General features: G+C 46.3%; 1 protein-coding gene across 2 annotated transcripts in view; it reads right to left on the bottom strand.

Annotated features, from left to right (window-relative positions):
* CDK15 (cyclin dependent kinase 15) overlaps positions 1 to 20,312 on the bottom strand; it is an 87,925-nt gene that overhangs the window by 8,452 nt on the left and 59,161 nt on the right. Inside the window, exons 11-12 of one of the 2 annotated variants that reach the window (XM_008534073.2) lie at positions 14,468 to 14,516; positions 6,995 to 7,134 (exon numbers count right to left, since the gene is read on the bottom strand). In XM_008534073.2, the coding sequence (XP_008532295.1) occupies positions 6,995 to 7,134; positions 14,468 to 14,516 (189 nt within the window). Of the gene's footprint in view, positions 1 to 6,994; positions 7,135 to 11,926; positions 12,042 to 14,467; positions 14,517 to 20,312 lie in introns of those variants that run through there. The other variant, XM_070581749.1, reaches the window with a different exon arrangement.

Raw genomic sequence — 20,312 nt, 5'->3', positions numbered from 1 at the left:
CAATGTAACATGAACATTACAGAAAACTCTGAAAAAGGAAAAAAACTACCCACAATCCCCCTAAACTAGAGAAGCAGTTTTATTTTTGTACACAACCTTTCAGTTTTGCTGATACGCATGGTACCTTTTCACAGGTACACTACAACATGCAATTTTATATCCTACTTCCTTTCAGCTCCTATCATAGCATAAACATTTCCACATTACGATCCACTCCTGTGAATTATCATTTTAAATGGTTACATAGTACTGTAGGCTGAGTCACTATACCAACATTTGTCCAACCGGTTGTCTAGTGTTGAATATGTAGAATTTCTTTTATTTTTATTTTATAATTTAAAAAAATTATAGACAACACTGCAATGAAAGTTTTTATGGATGTAGGTTTTTTTTTCTTTCTTTCTCTTCAATTGTTTCTTTGGATAATTCCAGGAACCAAAGTGTAGGATTGGAGGTTGTGACCATTTTTGTGGCTCTGATAGGCTCACTATAATGCTTTGTAAAGCTTGCCCCAACTTATAATACCACGAGCAGAGAATCGTTTCACCACCACCTCACCAGTACCGGGAGTCATTAGTTTGAGGGGAAAAATAACTACTTTAGCAGTTATTTGTATCTATTTAATCATTAGTAAGGTTGTCTATTTATTCCATGTGTTGATATGCTTTTTCTTTCCTTTGTATAAATTGCTATTTTGTGCCTTTGCCCAATTTTCTATTGGATTCTTGATATTTTTCTTATGCAATTGAATGAGTTATAGTGAAGTGAAAAATAACCACTATTGATGAAGAAATCTCAAAACTCAAGGGTGATTGCGTATTTAAAAAAAAAACGAAAAGGAACAGAAACTAAGACAAGATGACAGTGAGGACTGAGGAAGAGGTCAGGGGCACGAGTCTCTATTAAACATAAAATTGAGCCCCTTTAACTGTGAGATAGTCAACGTGTAAGCTGGAGACACGTGGAATCTTTCTTGGGGAGGCTTTAAAATCAACAGATAGAGCATAAGACGGTGAAAAGGCCTGTGAGTCAGGATCTTGGTTCTAATCCTGGTTTTGCTACCAAATTCCCATGTGATCCTTAACAAGCAGCAATGAGGAGTGGGAGGAGAGTGGCTTGGGAGTCTGACCGGAAGTCAAATCTTGGCCCTCCCACTTACTAGCTGTATGACTTTGAGCAATTAGCCTCCGTCAGTCCCAATTTTCTAATGTGTAACACGAGGATAATAACTCCAGCTTCACCAGTTAGTATACAGATTGAATGGGAATTTATGTAAAGCACATAGATGCCCAATCAATGGCAGCTGTCATTATTCTTCCCTGGTGTCAGGGACTCATCTAACAATGAAGATTTGGAATAGTGAGTCTCTAAGATCCTTTCTCACTCAAAGGTCTCTAACTCTTTCCTGAATGGTTTCTCTTTACTTGGAGACTCTTTCAGCCCATGATGCTAACAAATTTAACTAACGTAAGGGCTTGGTGGCGCTGAGGGACTTGGTTTACCCAGATTTCTCCAAGCAACACAACTCTATCCAGCACCATAAGCTGAGTCTCAACCCAACGTCTTACCTAACGTGTTGAAACGGGTTAAGGACAACTTTGTGCATAGAAGGTGAAGAAGTGTGTTACAGAGGACACTTCCTAGCTTGCTTCTTAATATATTCCTTCTTAAGCACTGGTTAATGGAGGATCTAAAAGGTAGAGAGAGAGGTCTGAATTAGGTTAGAAACCTCTAGAAGCAGAACGGGGTTGAGAGACCTGGCTCAGACTCTGCCTTCCCTTGTCCCCACCATCCCAACCCCTGAAACCCTGCCTCTAGAAAGACAAGTATTCTGGTTAAATTTTGAATAGACTAGACAACAAAAGCAATAAACGGAACAGATTTGCAATGATCAGCACACAAAGAGCTAAACTAAATTTCACTAGTACACGTTAAAGAATGTTCGAATTGTTGCAAGAAGGCATGCAATGATAAAGAGTAAAAACTAGGATGGAATATGAGTCAGGATTGTGCCACCATTACTAAAAAGAAGAAACCTTCAGAATGACGTTAGACCATATTACGAGGAGGATGACATTCCTCTCTCTGGATGTCCTTCCGCCCCAACCATCCGGACCCCATCATCTTTCAAGACCCACTCACAAAGCCTGGATCCCCACAGCTGGAGTTAATCTCACCTGCTTTGAACACCCAGAGCACCTCCCATTTGAGCTGTGGCTGTTTATGTCCTTGTCTCATTTCCCTGAGGACCGTAAGCTCCTTGAGGACAGTGTCCGTGACTCACTCATTTTGGTATCCCTCAATATCATACCTAACAGACCCTCAGTGAGTCTTCAGTGAATGAACTGGAACATAATTCTCCCACCGTGTTAGAAACCTGAGTCTACATGGGGTCCCTAGTCTCAGAGCTAAGCAAAATAATGGGGACAGGTTCAGAATAGAATAATGAAACAAAATGATTAAAGAGTGAGAGAAACAGGGGTCGGCCAGTGGCTGAATGGTTAAGTTCACATGCTCCGCTTCAGCAGCCCTGGGTTCACCGGTTCGGATCCCGGGTGCGGACCTGCGCAGCACTTATCAAGCCATGCGGTGGCAGGCATCCCACATACAAAACAGAGGAAGATGGGCATGGATGTGAGCTAAGGGCCAGTCTTCCTCAGCAAAGAGAGGAAGATTGGCGGCGGATGTTAGCTCAGGGCTAATCTTCCTCAAAAAAAAAAAAAGTGAGAGAAACAGAATTTATATGGGGTGGCAGTCAAAGGAACTGACTCTAGAAAAGTGAGCTTTGGAAAGTGATATCAAGGGATCTTCAGATGTATTAAAGAGATAATATTAAAAGAAGGCCTGAAGTTCTTTTATTGGAGAAAAACAAAAAATTATTCAGATTTCAATGGGGCGACGTGAATAAGGCCCCTGAATAACTCCCAGCGTAGAGACACCAGGCGGTGTGACGAAGGCTGGGCTGCTGCCACGTCGTCTTCCAGTCCTAGGAGTGCGGAAGGGTGTGAGGGCAAGAAGGACTCTGGCAAATTGTTTTCGCAAAATTACTAGTGAAACAATTGCAAGCGTTTAAGTTTTAGGATTTTCTTTTTTCCTAAGATGCTGGAACCTGTTTTAAAGGAGAAGACAGATTTAGTCCAGGAAGAAATGGGAGAGACTCGAGCCTGGGATGCGGAAAGCAAAATGGGACCAACCCACAGAGAGAGACAGCCTTTGATGTGACGACGATCAAGGACGGGGCTTAAGGACCAGACTCTTAAATCATGTGGCATTTACGGCCCCAGATAAAAAATACTTTTGTGGATCAGTGTCTGTAGTTCAAAATGGCTAGGTTCCAAAAGCAGTCCCAACTTTTCAAGCGTAACATTTGGAAGGCTCCCTGCAAGAACGGAGTGGAGCCAGTTTCTAGAAGGGGCAGCTTAATGATTTTCTACTCCCTCCACCCCCAAATCATTACACAGTGCTCCTTGCTCAGAGCCCAAGTTCATGCTGAGGGCAGAGGGAATCAAACGAAGAAGCTGAACCTGCAGCTAAGATTAGAGAGCTGCCACAGGCCTAATTTTAGGTCCTGGTCACCCCAGCTGACGTCCTGCACTGCTGGCTCAGCCTCGAGGACCACAAGTGTGGCCGAAAGCCGGTGACTGAGTGGGAAGAGCGTCCCCTTAGCCATCTGCAAAAGCAATTAGCTTGCTGTTGGGTGTGTTTTGAGAGAGACTACCAATAATTTCTCCTTCAACAAATGTTTCTTCAGGTGTTCAAGAGCTGTCCAGGGAAGATGTCAGTGCTTGGCAGAAGTTCCCACAGGCCTGCCATTCCAACACTCACGCTTCTCCACTCCAGAGTGCTCTCCCAAAGGGGACCAATCCCGGGCTCCCTGGATTCTCATGGCAAGTAAGCCCCCATTTCCTCTGGCCATCAGCTTACTGCCGAGACCTAGAGACAGCATCCTTCAGGACCCCTTGGCCTGGTGAAAACACACGGGCGGATGGGAGCACTTCTGGCATGTGGTGGGCAGTTTCCCTGCCACTCCTCCCCTGGGATTTAGACTGTCTTTCCACTCTTCACGTATTTCCCAGCCACAGGTTTCATGCTTAAATTGTCCTCGTCAGAGGGCAGACAATAAGAGCTGGCATCTCCCAGATCAAAGAGGAAACAGAATATATTTTAAAGTGACAACTTTGTTATGCTGCAGCCAGAATATTGAAATGATATAAATATAAACTCCTAAATGATTCCATACTGAAATGCCAGCAGAGAGCAAAATTTCTCGCATAATTATGGCAGGGAAACTTTCTTTACCAACACTCACAAGAGCATGTCTTATTATTGCACAATTCTTCTGGCGTGGGGCAGCCCATCCCGGGGACAGAGATTCTGTGTCCCTGCAGGTTGGGAACTGTGATGATTGGCTGGTGCTCCTTGTCTGCAAAGGAGGCTCTTAATAAAGGCTCATTGCCGTGGGCAGTGAAAAAGTAGGCTGGCCCTGCCCAGCCAGGAGAGTACATCCCTCAGTAGATGTGTCTGCGGTGTGGGCCACTGGTGTCAAGGTGCACAAGCTGGCCCCTGCTGCCTCTCTCTCTTCTATTTTTCTTTCCAATTTTCCTGGGAGCTTTGCTGTCCCTGTCTACCTGTCCCACGTCCTATCTGTCGGTCTGTCTCTAAACCTATTTCTGTACCCCCTCCCACATGCACACACACACACCCCCGCCCCCCTCCCCATCTCCTGGCACCGGCCCTTTCATCTTCTCCCTCGGGGATTCGAGATGTCGCTGCAGGAAGTGCTTGTCGGCCAGGCAGCAGCAGCAGAGCCCTGTGGCTTTGACAAACCTCATTTAATTGGGAGGAAGCCAGGAGAATTTGAAAGAACTGAAACATCCACGAAACTCCTTTTATCAGGCATAATTTAAACTCTGCATGGAAAAACCCCTATATGTATAAAGAAAAGTCAACTTCCCTCCTGCTGTGAGCACCCTGTCTCCCCCCAGCGCAGGCAGGCGCCTGCAAGCTCCCATCTTTTCATTTTTCTAAAAGTGTCAAAGTAGATTTGGGCTCTGTGGCTGGGTGAACAGAGAAGGAATACAGATCGGTCTCTCTCTCTCACACCCGCATGCGCCCGTGTGTGCACACGCAGATGGACAGACACACACAGACACACAGACATACGTGCGCAGAGCCCTTCTGTTGGTGGCTTTGCTTCGGTGGCCAGGAAGAATCAACCCCAAGTTTCTACCCTCCCATCAGGTCTGACAGTGATTGTTTCTTCCTAATTACTCTCCTCAGCAGAAGCCGGTGCCCAGACAACTTAGAAGGTCCCCAGCGGTTCCCAGTGTGTAGCATAATAGATCCTAGAGGAGGGCCAGTGGGGGAAGTCTCTTTAAGTGGAGAGAGGGGGAGTGTGAGTGTGTGTGAGTGTGTGTCTGTGTGTACGCCCGTGTGTGTCTGCTTGCCTGAAGTGGTAGTTAGCCAGCCCCAGCCTGAGAGAAGAAAGCGAGCAAGGAGAGATCCAGGGGCTCAGACTGGGAAGAGGGTGCCGGGGTGGGAGTGGGGGCCGTAGGGATGCGGTGGGGGGAGGTAGCAGGAAGGGGGAAAAATGTTCGTGGCCTGGAATGTCTCTTACTCCACCCACATGCCTCCTTCCAGATTCCAGTCCAGATTCACCTCCGGTCTAATCCCTCTCCCTGAGTTATTCTAGTTCCTGCAAAGCGCTGCCTTCAGCGCAGTATTCTCCGGCCATCTGCAGCTGATTACGCCCAGGCTCGAGCTGTTGCGACAGGATTTGTGCTAACACGTGTAGGACGTTCCCTGTTTCCTCTTCCCACTCCGCAGGGTCCTTGAGGTCAAGGACAAATCTCTTCTTTTTCCTCAATTTTTATAGCACTTAATATGTTCTTGACACTTAATGGCAATTTAATAAATACTGATGAATCACTTTTCTTACAGGGTTAAGTAAGAGTTAACCCCAGTTGTACGATTATGGCTATTTTTGGAGATCCTAAATGACTCACTGTAATAATAAAATACCTCGAGGAATCCCAAACTAAGAGCCTTGGCCTGTCGCGGGACACCGTCCTAGGTCCAGGGGGCTGCGCGTCCGGACGCTGGGAACCATGGCCAGCGCGCCCGCCTGAGCCTCCCTGGGCCGCAGCTCGCCCGGCCCCATGCTCGCCCCGCCGCGCGCCATGCCTGCACCCCATGCCTGCACCCTCTTGCCCGCCTGAGCCCCTAGCCCTTCCTTCTTGGCTTTCTTCTTTCCGGCTTAGGACTTCTAAAAACTGTTTTCTGTTGAATGGTGGATGTTTTCAGGGAAACTCCGCCTAAGATTAGTCCCCGCAAACAGCCGGGCCGTGACCGCACCTCCCACATCCTCCGCACGGCCCTTCCTGGCCACATTCTGAGAAACTCGAGCAAAGCTCCTGCCACATGATCCCTCAGCAGATTCCAGATTTGGAGGATGACTTCAGGCCCAGTCAGCAAAGCTGATTTCAGGGTGACTTGTGTTCCCGTGGGTGTCCGGCCCGGGAGGACCCCGCCCCCAGCGCCCCACCCCGCACTTCCTTCGCCAGCATCCGATTACCAGTCAAGAAAGGCCCCGCTCTCCGCGCCTGACATATCCATGTCACCTATCATCTTACTCCCGATGGAAAGAGGGGGGTTGTTAGAAACTTTTCTTTGGCTTCTCCTGGCAGATGCTAGCGAAAGCAACGCAGAGGCAGCTTTCATCTCGGCTGATTTCTGAGTGTGCGTGTGTATATGGGAAATGTTTGGATCATTACAAGGAGGTCTGTGTCGCCTCAACCCACCGGCGCTTTTGAGTTTGAGAGACTCTCATGCAAAACTCAGGCAAGATTGGCCCCATCTTGCTTCTCCCAGGCAAACTGACCTCTGAGCTCGCTTGTGGTTGCAAATGCTATGATTCTCCAGCTCTCAGAGAAAACACTTAGACACTGAACTTACATGTGCACATGTACACGTGCACGCACACGCACACGCTCACCGTCAGGAAGCTGGTGCAGCTGGGCGGGCAGGGCGCTGAAATAGTCGTGAACCAGCGCCTGCCGGGCGGAGACGCGGTCTCTGGGACAGCCTTTGAGCATCTGCGAAGCCAGGTCTTCAGCTGCAGGAACCTTGCCCAACCTGGAAAAGTGGAAGAGAAAAATGGTTTCTGCAGAGGCCTCCCTTCTGAAAATAAAGGGGGAAAAAGTAAAGTAAAGGAGATGGCTAGGAGAGTGTTTCAAACAGAACGTTCCTGGGATAAGTAACCTTGATGGCAAGCGGGAAAATAATCCCACGCTGAAACTCTCCCCTGTCCTGTTACCGAGATGAAGGGAAAACGCAAAGCGTTATATCACCCGGCTCCCTCCGCCTCCATCGCATCTTAGGCACTGAGTATACATAAAGGACTTGGAATTACAATTATAGAGGCAGAAATATATAATGAAGGATTCTTCTTTGAGGCGCGCAGCAGCTCCCACCAAGCAGAAAAGCCCTATTGGAAATAGGCCGCAGGCTCTGGACTCCAAAGGCTGCAAGCAGGGAATCCTGCAGGGGGAAGGGTGGAGGCGATTCTGGGGGGGGGGGGGGGGGGGGGTTTGAGCAGAAAATTCTCTTATTTACAGTGTTTCTGAAGCTCGGCTTCCAGAGTTATTACCTAAGACACTCTCTTGATTCCTGCTGATAAGAGCACAGGAAGAGAGGTAATTAAGTACCCAAATTACAGTAAGGACAAATCCTCAAGTTGACCTTATGTTGAATTATAAATCTGGAGATGAGCGAATCCATTAATTGAGCAACTTCTATGTGCTAGTAGGTAGTTGGCTCTGGGAGACACAGGCAAGACTGCATCCATTGGGCAGCTTAGTCTAGTAGAGCTGTCAGATGCTAATGAAATGATCATACAAATGCCTAAGTACCACTGTGAAAAAAAAGGCCCAGATACCTGACTTAGAGTGGGAGAAGGTAATCAGGGAAGGCTTCCCTGAGAAAGCAGCATTTGAGCTGAGAGCTCAGGAATTGGGGCAAGGGAGGGGCAGGCGCTGCAGACAGAGATCTGTGGTGTTCTTACAGACACCGGGGTGGGAGGGAGGAGAGGGAGTTTAAAGAATGGAAGAAAGGCCGGTTAGCTTGCCCGGCACAAAGAGGGTAGAGGGCCATATATGAAGCTAGTGAAGGGCAGGCCTTGTGGGGCTCCACGTTTCCTGCTTACTTATAATGTTTGAAAGTCTCTGCTAATCTAGTGCCAATCATTTAAGTGCACCCATCTCTAGAGCCCACAGCCAGGTTTACGAGTAGAAAACCACGAGACGGAAAACTACAGATCCCAGGAGGCAGTTGACTGCAGGACCGATGTCTGACATTCAGAATTATGGTGCATGGCCATGAAAATCCCCAATTAAGCAAAAATATCAATGAGCTTATATAATGTCGCATATACATACCAAGCAAAGCAACAAGGAATTGATGCCTTTCCCCTTCCCTGGGGCCGTGATGCAGTGGCGCTGGAAGGCCTGGCCCACAGTTGTAATTTGCCTAATTTTTGCATGAGATTTACATAAGAGACTGTCAGCTATCTGATTCCCACGACATAAAACTGTTTCTACAAACAGATAATTTTATCCTCAAACTCAGGAGTAATTGCTTCATAGACTTAAGATAGAGAAGAAATTTGCAAATCCCCAGTCCTTGCAAATTTCCAGGCCAGTTAGGAGAGAAGGGACCCTGGGGTGGTGGCCTACTCATTAGCTTGTGGGTCAAGAGGCGCTGGCGGGCATTTTCTCCATCCAGGGTGCCCTGCCCAGGTACAGGTTTTCAGCACCAATAAAATGGGATTTGGAGTGGGGAAGCTGGTACAAATCACTAGGGCCTGGTATCCGTCTGGAAGGAGATTCAGTGAAAAACTCATGAAAAAAATTCTAGCTGGTCCACCCACACCATAGGGTGGTGGGGTGGGATATGTGCCAAAATTGGGGCCTGCACCCACTCTATGAATTTCCAGGGGGTGGGTGGGTAGGTAGGTGGTGATGAATAGTGGGGGGCAGTGCCTCTATCAGCTTCCACCTCCACAACCCCACCCCAATCAGCGATTTGTTCTCGCCGAACACTCCCACCTATTGGCCCATAACAATTGAATTGCTACAGAATTGCTCATTGGAAGGAGCTGAGGAGCTACAATCTGATTGGATAAGGGACCTTTTTTGAACTTGTGTTAGCAGGACATGCATACTGTTTTTATCTAGACTGTTTTTATCTAGGCTAGGCTGTGGAGCTTATGGGCTTAGCAAGGACACACAGAAGAGCAGGCCATTTTATCAGGCAAATGAAGGAAAGGAGTGTAGGTACTGACAGTGACGTGAAGACTTCTTTTTAAGGACTTTCCTCTTCAGCTAACCAACCCTGCCCCCACCTTCCCACAAGGTTGTAGCAAGGCTTTTGGTGGAGTCGGGATTTGTTCCAGTCCCATGGCCTCCAACCTGTCACCGTCACCACCCACTTCTCCAGCTCCCCAGCAGGCAGTGACGGGGGCAAAGTACACAAATGAAGGCTTTCCTCCCACGAGCCAAGTTCATGTTGGTCCTCCCTGTGTAAGCCAAATCCGTGGCCCCTGAATACAAGCCGTTACCAGCAGCACTCGGAGCAGGACCACCCGACCGGACCGAGCGTCCAGACAGTCCCCACCTTGCCATTGGTGTATCGCACTCTCATTTGGGAGCAGAGAAAAGAGCCCCAGGAATACAGATGTTGCTTCTTTGGGCACAAATGTTAATTTACCTCCACGTTTGTATCATTCTACCTCTTTCTGCATTGATAGTCTTCCTTGCTATCCACAGCCTTCACTGTCACATTTCTCCAATTTGCCACCTTCTCTAACTCCTGCTAGAACAATTCTTCACTGGTTACCACTCCTACTTTGGAAATGAAAGTTGGCATGAAAAGTGAACATCACAAACGTTGATTTGCCTGCCAGCACCCTTCCATATAGACCATATGTTAATAAGTGTCATTTGTCAGGCTGGTGATAGTAACTACCGACATGCCAGAAGGGTCTCGTAGAGTTAGAAACATCCACCCAGCCAATTCATGAGTCTGTCAACAAAGACAAAGACCCCCTCCGATGAACGTCTCCTTCTAGTAACATTTCAAGAAGCGAGAAGTGTTCCATTGCCAAAGCAACACATCCTTATCGTAGAACACTTAGAAAATGCAGAGAAGGAAAATCAAAACTATCCCATCCCTCTGAGATAACCCCCTTCACTCAAAGATAATCATCACTGCTCTGGGATTCCATTTTTCTTCTTTAGTCCTTTATTTTTATGCAGATATATTTTTTGTTTTATGAAAAAATGGGATCGTCCTCTACATGCTGTTATACTTTTTCCATTTGACGATCTTGATCATCTTCCCAGGACTTTGACTAGCCTCCTAGGACATAACTGTCACGGCTGCACAGCATTTCATCATGTGGGCACCATAATCTTCACAGCCAGACCCTTATTGAAGTTGTTTCCTTTTTGGTTAGGGTGTGCGAGGGGCCACTATTAAAATGGTGCTGTGACAAATATCCTCAATGAGAAATCTTTGTGTACTTGTGCAATGATTTCCTTAGTATAAATTCTGAGAATGGAAACTCCCAGGTTGAAGGATAGATGACATGTTAAAGTTTTTGATTAAGAATATTATCTAGTGAAGCTGAACCGGTTTCCATGTCCACAGCAGCCCCAGAGGGCTCCTGTCCCTGTGTGCAAGGATAACAAATTCATTCCAGCAGATTTGAATCGCCACAGGCCCCACTGCTTATGAAAGTTGTAAAACGGATTAAAATTGTAAATCGATCCTAAAAGATGTGCTGGGTGTGAGGACATCCACGTTTAATTTTAGAAGTCCAGAATAAAAACATAAACGATAATAAAAAATGAAAGTCAGGCTCTTAATTCGGCCGTTGTATAAAGCGCCATCAACCAGCCCATCCCTCAAGACGTCTAAAATCTGGTGCTTCTCAGGGACCTGAGGCAACAGCCTTGATTTCTGAGCTCAGCCTGACCCTAAGTGTAAAAACCGCCCACTGCCATTGCTGCCATCGACCTGGTGGTGGAAGGGCTGTATCTGTTTGCAGGACAAGGCTGGTCACTATGAGTTCGACTGGGTTTTTTGTTGTTTTCTCCTAGATCCACAGAAAGAGCAGAAGGGCAGGGATAGAGTGGGCATTTTTTTTTCCAATTTTTCAATTTGTTTTTATTTTGAAGTAATTTTAGGTTTACAGAAGAGTTGCAGGAATAATACAGTTTCCTCACATGTTTCACCAGCTTCCCCTAATGTCACATCTTATATAAGCATAGTAAAATTGTCCAGCCTAAGCAGTTAATATTGGCACAATACCATCAACTAAGCTGCAAACTTTATTCATCGTTTTTTTCAATAGTGACCTTTTTGTTGCTATTGTTCCAGGAGAGTGGGCAGTTTTTTAATGCTGTCAGTTTAGGATGAGGTAAAGCAGACACCTCCTAATAAGAAATATATCCAACACTAGAAAGAGACAAGCTCAGAGAAGCTGTGCTATAATTTTCTAATCAATCTAACAAGTGAGTATGCACTTAGCGGCCCACATTAACCAGGTCGCCATCAAACTCCAGGCTTGGCCCTGAGGGGCATTTACAGCCCTGTGCACAGTTCCTCTGCTCCTCTGCAGAAATCTTGTAAAAAAGCCGGTGACGCCTTGGCTCCCTTTACTCACAACACTTGCAACCTGACTCGACTGACAAAGGCACAGAGACCTGTGACCGGGTGAATCCCGGCTCCACCACTTACTTAGCTTGACAACTTTGGCTAAGTTACTTAACTTCCTTGAGCCTCAGTTTCCTCCTCTTTGAAATGGAAATGAGATTTGTGAGGAATAAATGAAATAATATAGGCAAAGCACAAACATCTCACCAAACATCCTTCGTTCAATGATGAAGCCCTTCCTCCAGCTTAGAACTTTCTCCCGTGATCATCTAGGCCAGTGCTGCCAATAGAAGTTTCCCTGATAGATGTTTCTCCAGAGAAGATATCTGGATGGCCAACAGACACATGAAAAGATGCTCAGCATCATTAACTATCAGGGAAATGCAAGTCAAAACTACAATGAGATATCACCTTACCGCCGTCAGAATGCCTATAATTAACAAGACAGGAAACAAAAAGTGTTGGAGAGGATGTGGGGAGAAGGGAACCCTTGTATACTGCTGGTGGGAGTGCAAACTGGTGCAGCCACTGTGGAAAACAGTATGGATATTCCTCAATAAATTAAGAATAGATCTACCATATGATCCAGCTATTCCACTGTTGGGTATCTATCCAAAGAACTTGAAAACACAAATGTATAAAGATACATGCACCCGCATGTTCATTGCAGCATTATTCACAACAGCCAAGACTTGGAAGCAACCTAGGTGCCCATCAAGGGACGAATGGATAAAGAAGATATGGTATATATACACAATGGAATACTACTCAGCCATAAGAAATGATGAAATCTGGCCATTTGTGACAACATGGATGGACCTTGAGGGTATTACGCTAAGTGAAATAAACCAGAGGGGGAAAGTCAAATACCATATGATCTCACTCATAAGTAGAAGATAAAAACGACAAGCAAGCACAGAGAAACAGAGACTGGATTGGTGATTACCAGAGGGGAAGCGGGGAGGGAGGAGGATGAAAGGCGTGATTAGGCACATGTGTGTGGTGATGGATTGTAATTAGTCTGTGGACAGTGAACATTATGTAATCTACACAGAAAATGAAACATATAATAATGTACACCTAAAATTTATCTAATGTTATAAAGCAATGTCACCTCAATAAAAAATAAAAATAAAACAAAAAACAAAAAAAAGAAGTTTCCCTGTTGATGGAAATATTCTACTTCTGCCCCAGCTGATATGGTAGCCACTACTCACATGTGGCTATTGAGCCCTTGAAATGTGGCCAGTGCAATTGAATTTTAAATTTAATTTTAATTAATTTAAATTTAAATAGCCACCTGTGGCTAGTGGCCACTGTATTAGACAGCACATTTCTAGGCGTTACTCCTTGCCTTGAGGATCTGAGTGCAGAGAAGCCGGAAGTAGGCTGAGCTAAGGCAAAGGCATTGCTGGGAGCAAGGCCATGGGCAGAGGTGGTGGGTGTTGTGTGTGTCAGAAAAGCCAGAGGGACATTCATCGAACCCAAGTGCTGCTCAGTCCAGAAAGAAGGGCTGGTGGAGCCATAGTAGGGGGCTTGTGGCACTTTCTTCCACCGTGTGACAGCGCCAAACAGCAGCAGCATAGAGTGTTAACATGGTTTTCAGGTTTGGAGTACCATTTATTTTGGAAGCCAATAGTGTAATGAAAGAAAGCCACAGGGCAGAGCTAGGATCCATGTATCTCTGGCCAGGAGTAGGGAGCCTGCCTATGCTGGCAAGAGAGAGTCTGCACACCTTGAGTGACATGAGGAACAGCTGTTCCCTGGAACCTTCTCCAAACCGGGTGACGGGTGCGCTTGAAAGTAAGAGTGGAGTGTGCGGGCATCCTGAGGGAGACCGTCCCTCGAGTCAGAGACCCTTTGGCAGTCCCTGGTTCTGTGTTCCCACCTATTTCACTTTGTGCTCTGATAGTCACTCTGCACGGAGACTTCTTAAAGCACAAGAGCAGCAAGTATGGGCAAAAATCAAACAAGATTTGGTTGGGTTAAGTTCGCCTGCATTTCAGGGAAGAACGAGGCTCAGGGTCCAGCGAGGCTCTCTCCCTTCTCCCCACCTGCGATCGTGTTTTTCTTTGACATTTGAGCTCGCTTCCCCTGCCTCTGATATCTTCCTCACTGCCCTTTTTGCCTCCTCACTGAAGCAAAAAGAACAGAGCCCCGGCTAATTACTCTCAGATCAAATAATACTGGTTATTGTAATTGGTCATTGTCCGAAAACACGGAGTTCTTCTTAGCCCTGAGGTTGCCTGGCACAGCTTCGTTAGCTAGCTATTCCGGGAATGTCTCTATTATCTGTTTTACTTTGCAAAAGAAACTCAGGATTTGTTGAAAGCTGGTAATAAAAGTCTGCCCTGGTCTGAGCCGAGACTGCGCAGCGAGGGCCTGGGAAAGGATGACCTCCATGAATCAAGCCGCCCCCCTCCCCCAGCCGCTCAATGATGTTATTTGGTTTCTCTGTGTCGGAGAATAATAAACCCACTAGGTTTTCTCGCAGGCCAACACTCCCTCGCTCTCAAGGCCTCAGGCATGGTTGAGGGGCACAAAACGATTTTAATGACCAAACTCCCTGAAAGTAAAATGGTGCATAGAGAAAAACTAACAGACTCACAGGTGGCTGGCTTTCCCAGAGGCATCTTCCTGGGGCTTAGGGCCCCAGACGGAGGTGTGCAGGGGCTGGGTGTTCAGTGGACTGAGGCCCAGGGAAATACCCCTCAAGCCTGCTCATGGATCAGCTCGCCAAGGGAGTGCTTACCTGCTCCAGACGTTCTGAAGGCTCTGAGGCTCAGGCAGGGGGAACCAGTCTGGAAAGCACACACAGACACGTTGAAAAACAAAACCAACCCTAAAATCCCATTGCCAAAAATATTATTAAAATTCTCAATGTTCTTCTTGGTTTGGGGTAAGAGAGAATTCAGCTATCAGGCAAACTAAACGATGCTGAAGGTCTTTTCTTGCTCTGAATTTGTATGACTCTGTGGAAGGCCACTATTATGGGTTGAAGTGTGTCCCCTCCTGAAATTCATAGGTCGAAGTCAACCCCAAGTACCTCAGAATTCGACCTTGTATGGAAATAGGGTTCTTGCAGATATAACTAGTTAAGATGAGGTCATTAGGACGGGGCCTAATCCTATATGACTGTGTCCTCATAAAGAGGGGAAATTTAGACACAGAGACAGACACGTACAAGGAAGACGAGGTGAAGAGACACAAGGAGAAGACAGCCATCCACAGGCGGAGGAGAGAGGCCTGGAACAGATCCTTCCCTCAGAGCCTCGGAAGGAGCCAGTCCTGCCAACACCTCGATTTCGGATCTGGCCTCCAGAACTGGGAGACAATAAATTTCGGTCGTTTAAGCCATCCGCTTTGTGGTACTTTGTTGCTGATGCCCTAGCAAACTAATACAGTCACAATACTCAGCAAAGTCAAGAAATATTTACCTAACAGTGACTGCGTGCAGAGCATGTCCCAAGTGCTGAGGAAAATACATGAGAAATCGCCCCATCCTCACAGAGGGTACAATTCATTTGAGAGAATAAAGCACGTGCGTATGAAAAGTCATGTGACGAATGACAGGACAAAGGCTCAAAGTCTGGAAAGTGGTAAAGAGTAACAGGGCTGATTTTCTGTGTCACTTGCAGTAAAAATGGAAGTGAATCCTGGCTTGAATGATCCAAAATGGATGATGATAAAATTTGTAATTTTTCTTTGGAGCACTCTTTATAACATTTATATGTGGAAACATGTGCTTCTGTTATCCTTGGTATTGACACTACTTAACCCAAAATAAAAGCACCATGAAAGGGGACAATTTCTCATTCATTCAAGAAGCGCCAATTGAATGCGCACTCTACGTCAGGGCCTTGAGAGTTGCTACAAGGGTTTAAGCTGATGCTCCTTATGAATGCTGTTTCCCTCTGCAGATTGAGAAAAGAGTATTCAACTCTCATTTAAAATGGCGTTTCCGCCCTATACTTTCCTTTGGGCCTGAAAGGTAATTGTTGGGTTTTAAAAGGTCTCTTCTTCCAGCGCCTGTAGGAATGGAATACACCAAGATGTTTATTACAACAAAGAATCTGATCATAGTGGGACAAAAATTTATTCTGATAACACTGACATACTCATGTCTGTCTGTGCATGGAAAAGACCGGGAAGAGCACTCGCCAGCTGTGAGAGTGCTTACAGGGGCTTGCCTTTTTCTCTTCTATGCTCATCTTCTTAAGTTCACTTTTTAAATAAAAGGCATATATTATTTTGTAACTTCGAAAGTAAGTTCAATGAAAAACAGAATTTGTAGCGCTAAGAGATGTAGAGTGAGAGGAGTGATCAAAGAAAAGGGCTTAAGCTGAGTTTCCAGGGTCAGAAGCGATCAACCGGCACTTGTGTCCCAGGTGGGCACCAAGGGAAGCGTTCGGATGCACAGGTCATCTACTCTCTGTTTGCATGGCTGTGCCTAAACTCAAAAACCCAGGAAAGATGAGAGGATCTGGCATCCGCTTAGTATGTTTACTTCCAGTCCGCTTTCTGCTGCCTGTTTTCAGTTCTTCCCTGGCCCAGCAAAATTAAAATTCTTCCTCATTCAGTCATATCCCAATTTCCAATCAACATAACACATCCACTTCAATCCTCTCCCATGCGGTTTTTCCCTTCTTAGAGTCCCACACTCTGTGTTTTTTTTGGCCGTTAGTATTTTAACACTGTTTCTCACTTGAGGGTTGTCCTTGTGGAACGCGGCTTTGGAATGAGCTGAATTAAAGTTTGAACGCTGAACTGCCGCCTCAGATTCGCTGAGACCTTAAGCAAGATATTTAAACCTCGGCCAGCCGGTTTCCTTCACTCAAGTTGGAGGTCGCATTCGCCTCTCAAGGACGAAGTGATTCACTGATTCATTGATTCATTGATTCATTGAGATGATGAGTGTACAGTGCCTGCCTCGGAGCATTGAATAAAATGAATCCTGTTTGCTTCTCCTTCTTCTTTCTCTGCCTTTGAGAAGTGACGGGCAATGTAAGCCATGTGTGGTTAGGACCCTGGACCCGGAGTTTGAATCCTACGCCACTTAGCAGTTGTGTCACCCAGGGGCGTTGCTTATCCTCACTGGCCTCAGTTTCCACATCTGCAGAACAGGGATAATTGTAATTCCTACCGTACAGGATGGTTGTGAGAATTAGGAGAGTAAGTGTAATACAAGTATTTCCTCACCCTCTGCCTCTTCTTTCCGGCTCCTTCCTTGTCCGATGCACCAGGCTTCTTCCTCTCCTCTCTCCTTTCAGATATTTCTGCCTTATTGTTCTCCTTGGAAACCCTCTATCCTTGTTGTTTCATTCTACTGAAATTCTAACTTGTTCCGGCTCGAGTTCTTACAAGCCTGGCCGGATCTCTTTTGAGTCCTTGTTGTGGGCCAGAGGTGGGTTTCTTAGCTGTGTGGTGCAGTGATGTGAGCACAAGCCAGGGCTCAAATCTCCTTTCTACCCCTTCTGAGCTCTGGGACTCTGGGGAACTTACTTAACCTCTATGGTTAAGTAACTCAGAAGGTTCCAAATGTGTAAAATGGGGATATTTTTCCAGTTGCTTGGGAGGATTAGAAAAGATTAAGTACTCGGCATTTAGGGGCTCAATAAATGTTAGCCTCATTCTTTTTTCTTTTTTGTTCTGCTTGGTTCTGCCTCTCATTTGGAGCGGTAGCATGGTCTAACAGAGTGGTTCTCCAGCCCAGCTGCATATGAGCATCACCTGGGAGAGTTTGGAAACGCAAGGAAGCCCAGCCTCCACCCCCAGAAAGTCTGACTGACCAGCCTGGGGAGGACCCAGCGTTGGTCCATGTTGTGTGGTTACTATTATCTTTCATGGTCTCCAAATGTTTCTAGTGCGGCACTTCGTGAGGCAGAGGATGCTGGGCTAGCAAGGAGGGCTGGGTTGACCTCTCGCCAGCGACTCCCACACACTTCGCTGAGGTTCGCTTCCTCAAGTGAGCCTGTTGTGAGAATTCAATTAATCTGTCTACACAAACCGCAGAACATAGTATCTGCCACACACTTAATATATCACACATCACAAGGATGTGAAAGAGGAAGCATGACAAGGGAAAAATGAGTTCTCATAAATTTTACCAGGGAAGAGCGACCTGTGAGAGTTGCCCCAGGAAGCAGTGTAACAATATTGAACTTGAGGTTCCACGTCTTGCATAGACTGTGCCTGACTCTCTTCCCACATCTATTTTGCAGCTCCATGAGCCGAGGTAGAGGGATCGATGTGTCCAGGGCCAGTCAGGTCGCTATTATGAAGCAGAGCCAAAGCCCGGTTCCTATTTGTGGCCTTCCCTCCCACCTGTGTGCCGATAACCTGATGCTGGATGACCTTGCCTCTCCCATTGATTTCTCCCAGCAGATAAGCTGCAAACGATCAATGAGGGAATGATCCACACAGATAGGCATTGTACACAGCGCCATCGCAAGAGTGGTCTGTTTCTCTGCTTCAATAGTCTCTAAAGATAACAGGTCTGTAGGTAGCTTATTTCCCTTCTCCTTCCAAAGACGATGGTAAATTATTAGACCAGATTTTTCTCCATCTTCTCCTTCTGCAGTTCTCTTTAAAAGAGTTCTCATTTGAGCTCAAACAGAATTCAAGGTAGGAAAAGCAAAATAAGTTGTAAAAGGAAACTTAAAAACTAAACATTTTAAATGGAGTGAAATTAAAATGAGGGCAGAACTGGCGCTACCATAGTGAAATGATGCATTTTTCATAAATGTTTAAGAAGCTCATGTCACAACTGGTTCCAGCCCTGTAGCCTCCGTCAATAGAGATGTGGTAGTTGATTGAGGAAACATCACCAGGACCATTCTGAGTCTCAGCTCAAGGTAAGACATTTCCTAGTTCCTATAGTCTTGTCACAATCACCCTAATGTTATCTTACAGTGTTGTCCACTGAACTATGCCTCTGGAATTTCCCGAATACAATGCATTCTTGAGATACCATATATTTAAATAGTTGATAATGTTGTTAGCCCTATTTCACTATCTCAAGCAGTCACTTTAAAACTGCATTGCAAAAATCCTCATCTCCTACCTCGGCCTCACCCCCACCCCAAATCCGCACACTCAGCCCTCACAGCAGCTTGCTTCCCTCTTCCTCGGTGAGCTGCTTGGATGCTTCCTTAGTCTTTGGCTCAAGGAGTCTCAATCAGCTCTGCTCTTTTGGTGTCTCCATTAACAGGCTTTAGATTCCTGTTTGGGTGTCACCAGGACACCAAAAGCCAGTGTTGTCACCGAGGGTGCTCCTTGGCAGTTAAGCCTGGCACTCCAACTCACATTTGTAGCTTATCACTTTTCTAACCCTGCATCAGAACTATCTGTGGATTCCAAGAAAACATCCCATCCCCTGAAGCCTGTTCCTAAGGTAATGGTCTCTGTAGAGGAAGGGGAGGCCAGGCCTTGCTCCTGGTGGGTGGGTGGAGAGGGTGGAGGGAATGGGCAGAGTCAGGAGTCTCTACTCTCCTGAGGGTAGTACCATGTTTAACGTCTCCACCCCTACAAATGATGTTTGAGCTATAGCTTGATCATGCCCTTGGTGTTTATGGATATAATGATGCATCATTTGTCAACATTTACCACTCCCCTGTAGTCCCTACAAATGGTTAAGGGCCACCACTTGTAGGCAGTGTGCTCAGCACTGGGAATACACAGACATGGTACTTGGCCTTCCCCCCAAGGAGCTAATGGCCATATGATAGTATCATCATCATCATCATTCATCGTTTCCTGGTCTTCTCCAGCCCCTCTGGCTGTTTCTTCTCAGCTTCCCCGCTCCATCCTTCAGTACTGGTGCCCCAGGGTTCCATCAGTCTTCTTTCTCTACGTACTCTCCCTTGGGCAGTTGAATTCACACCCAGGGCTTTAAGGACCACTTTAAGCAGGCGACTTCCGACTTCGTATTTCTAGGTTGGATCCTTGTAATCACAGGCTTGTATTTCTAATTGCTTTTTAGATATCTCTGTTTGGTGGTTCCACAGATACCTTACTCTCAAAATGTTCAAACCTTCCCCACAAATCTATTCCTTCCTCCTTTTATTTCCTGTGCCAGTGAATGGTGCTGTCATTCTCTCTCCCACAGGAGATATGTCTGCTTCACAACTCAATACAATCCTTCTCAACCTCTCCTTGCCTCTACCTCCTAGATGTTTTTTAGATTTTTCCCCTTCATTCCTTATCCATCGCCACTGCTCTAGTTGAGACTTCCTATTTGTCTTCTAATTTACTAGTCAAGTCCAAATCCTTAGGATGATTACAAAGCGATCTGGTCCCCGTTTACCCTTCCAGGTTAACCTCCAGCAATGTCCCACCACGAAGCCAACATCCTAGCTTGCCTGAGCAGTTCACCTGCTTGGTATATTACCAAATATGCCTGCTTTCCTATTCCTCTGTGTCAGGTGCCTTCGTGTGGAATGTCCTTCCCCTCTCGCTCACCTGGAGAAAGCCCACTTAGTCATCCTTGAGATTCAGCTTATGTCTCTTTCTCTCAGTCCCTAAATTCCCCAGACAAGCCCAGGGCACCTTTCTCCTAGTGTCCGTAGAGGCCTCCAGGGGACGCTGTTATAATAATA

This window comes from Equus przewalskii, chromosome 17 (genome assembly GCF_037783145.1).
Source record: "Equus przewalskii isolate Varuska chromosome 17, EquPr2, whole genome shotgun sequence".
NCBI lineage: Eukaryota > Metazoa > Chordata > Mammalia > Perissodactyla > Equidae > Equus > Equus przewalskii.
The sequence above is the reverse complement of the archived record's forward strand: the minus strand, read 5'-3'. Positions and strand labels throughout refer to the sequence as shown.